Source organism: Sardina pilchardus, chromosome 16 (genome assembly GCF_963854185.1).
Source record: "Sardina pilchardus chromosome 16, fSarPil1.1, whole genome shotgun sequence".
Classification (NCBI taxonomy): Eukaryota; Metazoa; Chordata; class Actinopteri; order Clupeiformes; family Clupeidae; genus Sardina; species Sardina pilchardus.
Window position 1 is genome coordinate 8,800,844 of NC_085009.1, and position 7,500 is coordinate 8,808,343.

At 46.7% G+C, this 7,500-nt stretch overlaps 1 protein-coding gene across 1 annotated transcript in view; it reads right to left on the reverse strand.

The window, feature by feature from the left end:
- Positions 1-7,500, reverse strand: part of pcxb (pyruvate carboxylase b) — a gene marked incomplete in the record, with an annotated part of 199,438 nt that overhangs the window by 177,889 nt on the left and 14,049 nt on the right. The window contains 3 exon segments of the mRNA XM_062516519.1: positions 988-1,105; positions 3,702-3,847; positions 6,505-6,670. Coding sequence (XP_062372503.1) covers positions 988-1,105; positions 3,702-3,847; positions 6,505-6,670 — 430 coding nt within the window.

Sequence of the window (7,500 nt, forward strand, 5' to 3'; positions counted from 1 at the left end):
ACACATGCACCCACCCCACCTCCTTTCCTCGGCCTCGGGAAAGCTCAGGCCCATCGACACACTCGGGCGCTGAATATTTCAACACACAAGTCTTACCAAGGACGCTTCCTCGATGAGTTAAAAAATTCATCTACATGAGTACAATTAAATAAATGGAGATTGATAGCATGCGCAAAGGAGCGTCCACAGATTGGATCTAATAGCTGCTTCTAGAATACTCAAAAGAGAAGAAAAGCGAAGAGAAGAGAAGAGAAGAAAAAGAGAATAGCAGAACAGAAAAGAGGGTGAAAAGGACTGCAATTTAAAAACAGACGAAAAACAGAAACTGGTAAAAAAAAATGAAGAAGGTATAAAAACAACTCCCCGGAAAAAAAACAAAACAAAAAACAACAAACAAGGAAAAACACAGCCACTCAGAGGCAGGCGGGAACAGAGAGAGAGAGAGAGAGACGGCTCTCTGAAAACAAGAGAGAATAAATGAAGAAAGAAACCTGGTGATGAAGCGCCCGCTCGGGCCTTTAAACGGCCTCAACGCCCTCCGGCCATATTTTTTGGCGCTCTCGTGTTGCGATGCCGCCACGGCGGCCGACGCGCAGGAGGAGCGAACGCTGCAACGAGCTGACTGGAATTCCATCTGCCCCAGTTATTGACTTGAACGCAGCGCTCGCGAGATACAAATCAGCCATAATGAGAGCGAGGGCCGGGGTGTAATGACTAAACAATGTTCCAGGCAGCCTAATAAATCACGCTGAAGGAGTCGGAGATCCGACCACTAACACGCAGACATACACACACACACACACACACACACGTATGCACAAACACACACACATACACACGTATGCACATCGCAAGGACACCTGAGGGATGGCAAACTCAGGAGAAGATAAGAGCACAATCACTGTCAGTGCGGACACATACACACACACACACACACACACACACACACACACACACACACACACACGCACGCACGCAGATACTCACCTAGAATCTGCACCTCGATGTGCCTCGGCTTCTCAATGAACTTCTCCACGAACAGCGAGCCGTTGCCGAAAGCTGCCAGGGCCTCGGAGAAGGCTCTGTTGTAGTTCTCCTCCAGCTCCTGCAGGCCCAACATATCAATCAGACTCATTAGCGCCTGCCCTCTCCTCCATACAAACAAACATGATGCTAAAGCGATGAGATTAGCGCAATGCTGCCCACTTAACGGGTGCAAGTGAAATATGTTGTGACAACGTTTGGACTGTGATTACCAAACCGCACTGAAGTCTCGCAGGCATTTAGTGCGTATTACTAATTAAAGAGCTCTTTGTTTTGTGGCTGGTAAAAGCCTCGGAAATACAAAGGCTGGACACGATGACTATCACGCAAGCCGAGAAAGAACACACACAGACACACAGACACACAGACACACACACACACACACACACACACACACACACACACACACACACACACACACGCACACACCGACTGACATGCACAAACACTCGCTCAAACAATAAAATACACAAACAGCACCTGCACGCAAGCACACACACACACACACACTTACACATACACGCACACACATACATAAACACACACACATACACACACGCACACACATACACAAACACACACATTCACATTCACATACACATTCATAATGCATCCATGCACAGTGAGACACTAAAGGCCATACAGCAGATATATAGAGCTATCTCCTAATCTCATTTGTTATACATTATTCAGTGCATACATTGCGTACATACTGCCATGCATACTGTACTTAATGACATGCATGTAAGCCCCATCATGTATGCAAGTGATGGCACATGATCATGCCTGCGAATATGCCTCATCAGTTAAGAGTTTCATAATTCATCACACAGCTCACCACAATGCTCATCCCTCCCTCTGCTCTACTGCCATCTCTCTCTCTCTCTCTCTCTCTTTCTCTGTACATGTCTGTCTGTCTCTCTCTCTTTAAATATATATACAGTATACATGTATATATAGTATCTGTCTGTCTTTCTGTCTATCTGTCTGTCTGTCTGTTTCCCTCTCTCTCTCTGCCTCCCTCCCTTCCTCTCTCTCTCTCTGTCTCTCTCTCTCTTTCCCTGTCTGTCTGTCTTTTTCTCTCTGTTTATATATAGTATCCATTTGTCTGTCTGTCTGTCTGTTTGTCTCCCTCTCTCTCCCTCCCTCCCTTGCTCTCTCTCTCCCTCTCTCTCCCTCTCTCTCTCTCTCTCTCTCTCTCCCTCCCTCCCTTGTTCTCTCTCTCTCTCTCTCTCTCTCTCTCTCTCTCTCTCTCTCTCTCTCTCTCTCTCTCTCTCTCTCTCTCTCTCTCTCTCTCTCTCTATTTTCACAATAAATGAATCGGTGTGTGGGTCCCCGAGGAGGGAGAGCGGATATCCCGGAGCTTTAAGTCTTTAGGAGGCAGGCTGTGTATTCATTAGCACGGGACAGCGTCCGATCGGCCCATCGACTGGGAAAACAATCACATCTAATCAGACGCTAAAGAGATGCCACCCACCCCACCAGAGCATTGATCCACCCGGGAAGCACACTTTAAGGAAGAGGCTCCATTCGGACGCTGCTAATAGTCAGTCAGACACACACACAGACACACACACAGACAGACAGACACAGACACACACACACACACACACACACACACACACACACTCACACACACACACCCCCCCCCCCCCCCCCCCACACACACACACACACACAATCCCACACACGCTGCAGCCTAACCAGAGCTCGGGCTTAATAGGCCGTTAATAAGATTGGCGGCAAGGTTAATATCTGACGGATATTAGCAGGGATAGCAAACGTCATTTGCGCCGAGCATGTGTAGCCAAAAGCTCTGCAAGCAGCTTAGTCAACACTATTCCTTTAAAAGACCTGAGTCATTCTCCACCGGATGAGCCTAGCGGGACTACTTTTCCCTCTCCAGGCCAGCATTAGAATGGCACCCGGCTAATCTGAGCCGAGACCCTTTTATTGTTTCATATAGTGCAAACCTTGGTCCTTTCATTCCATTTCGTTCTTTCATATCGTGCAAAAGAGCTCGAGTAATGATGTCTCTGTAGCTCTAAGGCTTCGCCTGGCTGTTACAAAGCAGGGGCGCTTTAGCGAGTCTGACAAATCTTCCCCCCCGGAACCGCGGCGTTCGTCGGTCGGTAATTCCGAGCACACATCCTTTATCCATTTCCCAGATATTGAGGTCCGTGAGAAATAAATCATGAAGCAGGGGTCTGAGTCTTATCAAATCAGAACGAATCTCAGATAGGAGAGGTGGAGAGAGGGAGGGAGAGAGAGAGAGGGAGAGAGAGAGAGAGAGAACAGGAGCTGTTCTTGTAGTGGGAAAAGAGTTTCATGTAGTGACCCTGGTGCTCTCCTACTCCCAGACTGCAGTACGGTTCCGTCCTGTCTCGAGGGGTTTAGCTCTCTGAATGTTAAGAACACGGATCTATATCGGGCACACACGCTACGCCCCCACCCACCTTCAGACACACACAGACACACACACACACACACACACACACCAGATCATCACCCCACACACATACGCAAGCACACAGACAAAACACACACACACACACACACGCACACACACACACACACACACACACACACACACACACACACACACACACACACGCACACACGCACACACGCGCACACACACACACACACATGCTCACCTCGTACTCCTTGACCACTCGCATGCCGCGGCCCCCTCCTCCGTATGCTGCTTTAAAGATGATGGGGAAGCCGTAGGTCTTGGCAAACTCCTCTGCCTCCTTAAATGAGGTGATGGGGGCATCGGTACCGGGAACCACAGGCACACCTGAGCATACACACACACACACACACACACACACACACACACACACACACACACACAGAGAGAGACACATGCAATGAAACACACACAGGGACACACACACACAGAGACACATGCAATCTCACACACACACACACACACACAGACACAGACAAATGCAATCACATGCAATCACACACACACACACACACACACACACACACACACACACACACACACACACACACACACACACACACACACACAGAGACACACATGCACACACACGCGCACACACACACACACACACACACACACACACACACACACACACACACACACACACACACACACACACACACACACACACAATCACACAAAGAGAGAGAGAGAGAGAGACACACACACACACACATCTCATTTACTTCCCTGGGTTTGACTTTACGTAAGTCGCTCATGCTTGCTATGATACCATGCAGAAATTGGCACAGAGTAATCTTGGCAAGAAATATCACACTTAAAAATCTGCTCAGATGAGATTCATTGACAGCATGCAAGCTTAGCTACCCTTCCTCGAAATCCTATGACTGTGGGGAGTTTAGACAAGAACTGGTGAGAAAGAACTGAAAATATGTGGATACTTTCATGCATAGGAGATGACTGCAACGATATAGCTACCAAAGAAAGAGACAGCTGAACTGCAATGAATATGGAGAAAATCTCTGTTTAATTCCCATAGCCAGGCCCAGATAGAACTTAGTCACTTTAATCTTTAGTAATGTGAGATATGTTGGCTGTGCTCCCTTCACTTCTAACTTTTTTACAAAAAAATGTAAAAAGACTGGATGTCTACCGGTCTCTCAACAGTATGTCACCTGACAAACTGCAGGCTCATTATGTACCAAACAGGATCTTCAGCAAAAGACGGCCCAAGATTCAGTTAGTGCTCAGCAAATAAAAATAGCCCAGTGCCACCAAATGGACTTCAATTTGATCTACCACACTCAAGCTATTTCCTTGTTACTCTGTTAGGCCCTCAAGATAATTATCCTTTGTGCAAAAAATAATAGCTCTAATGTACAAGGTAATGGATTTAAGAGAACAGCTGACTATATAAGATAACACAATTAAATACCATCCTAAAGAACTCCATCAAATGGCTTCTCGTCCCTGTTACCGTAGAGATGGCAAAATGTCACAAAAACATTTGTGTCTTCTTTACTAAGCTTCCTCAGCAGAAGTGCTGTACTTATCCTCTTAAGAGCCTCTCACGGTTTCCATTATTGAGATGGTGAAAAATAGCTTTATTTTAGCTTTCAAACCACTCAAAAACCAATAGGTATTATGCCAAAATGCCACATATACAGATTGACTTGAAATCCCCTGCTTTAAGCTGTAGAGTTGGTTCATAATGGATGACCTTAGCCACTGTCTTTAAGCAGTTGAGCTACAGTAGTCATAGTGGATAACGCTCTGCACTCTGTAAAACGAAGGTGTTAAAAACAACACAACTTGCGTCTGTGTCCAGATTTGTGTTGTTTCCTTTTTTAATTTGTTACACAATATGTCTTCCATTGAAAATACAACAGCTTGCATTGTTTTGTAACATATCTCTGAGTCCAGATAGGGACAATACATTTGTTTTAAGTGTGTAGTGTCTCTTTAAACTGTTGAGGTAGTTCCAGCTAGTCATAGTGGACAACCTTAGCTACTGCCTTTAAGCTGTAGGGATGGTTCCAGCAGGTCACTGTCTTTAAGCAGTTGAGCTAGTCATGGTGGACAACCTTATAGCTACTTCCAGGAACCCCTCGAAAATGAGATGGTACATCTCAAGGGGCTATCCTTGAAATAAAGAATAAAGAATAAAGAAAGCTGTGGGGATGGCTCCAGTGGGGCACAGTGGATAGCCTTAGTCACTGTCTTTAAGCAGTTGAGCTAGTCATGGTGGACAACCTTATAGCTACTTCCAGGACCCCCTCGAAAATGAGATGGTAGGCTACATCTCAAGGGGCTATCCTTGAAATAAAGAATAAAGAATAAAGAAAGCTGTGGGGATGGTTCCAGTGGGGCACAGTGGATAGCCTTAGTCACTGTCTTTAAGCAGTTGAGATGCCTCCAGCCAGTCATAGGGGATAACCTTAACCACTGTCTCTTTAAACTGTTGATTTGGTTCCAGCTAGCCAGGGTGGATAATTGTCACATTAAACTAATATGGTGGATACCACTGTGGCTATAGTGTTGATATGCTGGATAGTGTCAGCTACTGTGGCTATGATGTTAATATGGTGGATAGCATTAGCCACTGTGGCTATGGTGTTAATATGGTGGATAGCATTAGCCACTGTGGCTATGGTGTTGATATGGTGGATAGCATGTGTTGATATGGTGGATAGCATTAGCCACGGTGGCTATGGTGTTGATATGGTGGATAGCATGTGTTGATATGGTGGATAGCATTAGCCACGGTGGCTATGGTGTTGATATGGTGGATAGCATTAGCCACGGTGGCTATGGTGTTGATATGGTGGATAGCATGTGTTGATATGGTGGATAGCATTAGCCACGGTGGCTATGGTGTTGATATGGTGGATAGCATTAGCCACGGTGACCTGTTGATGCCTGTGCAATGCCGTGTCTATTGTGCTGTTAGAGCTATCTGAGAGCACTGGAGAGAGGTTTACCGGCTTTGATGGCCAAGGCGCGAGCCTCCACCTTATCCCCCATCTGGCGCACCACCTCTGGGGAGGGGCCGATGAAACGAACCCCGGCATCGGCACACGCCTGGGCAAAGTCAGATCGCTCCGACAGGAAGCCATAGCCAGGGTGGATGGCATCAATGTTGTTCTCCTGCAGTTCAGACAGAGGCACACGGGGGGGGGGGGGGGGGGAGAGAATAAGATGAGAGGAATGGAGAATAGATGTGTGGATGAGAGAGAAAGAAGAACAGACAGAGAGACGAAACGAGGAGAGATACAAAGGGGGGGGAAAGGATGGCAGATTAGGGAAGGAGAAAAAGCTAATAGACATGGAGGGGAAAGACAAAGAAAATGTTGAGGTTCACAGGGAGAAAAAAGTGAAAGAGAGTGTGGATAGAGAGATAGTGAAGAAGAGAGAGAGAGAGAGAGAGAGAGAGAGAGAGAGAGAGAGAGAGAGAGAGAGAGAGAGATAGTGGCCAAACACGTCGGGTCCAATTATCCAGTGTGAGAGAACAAGAGGAAATAGTAATTTCATAAAATTGCAATCACCTGCTAAATGAGAAGCCACTCACGCGCTTGGCAGGTGGTTGCCAGGCGCCGTCAGACAGCCTGGGCACGGGCAGCCTGATTATTCTGGGATGGGGATTATAAGCTTGGCCACGTGGTCGGTCATTTTTCAGCCGAGCTATGAGTTTGTGATGAATTACTGGGTGTGTTCGTGTTTGGGCCAGTTCTTCTGTGTGTGTGTGTGTGAGCCTGTGTGTGTGTGCGTGTGCATCAGTGCAAGTATGCATGTGTGTATGTTTGTGGTGTGTGCGTGTGTTTGTGGAGTGTGCGTGTGTTTGTGTGTGTGTGTGTGTCAGTGTGTATGGATCTGCCATTGTGCATATGTGTATGTGTGTAAATGGGGTGGGCTTATCACTGTGTGTGATGGAGAATGTGTCAGTGACAGTGTTTTTGTATGCAAATGATCCCAAACAA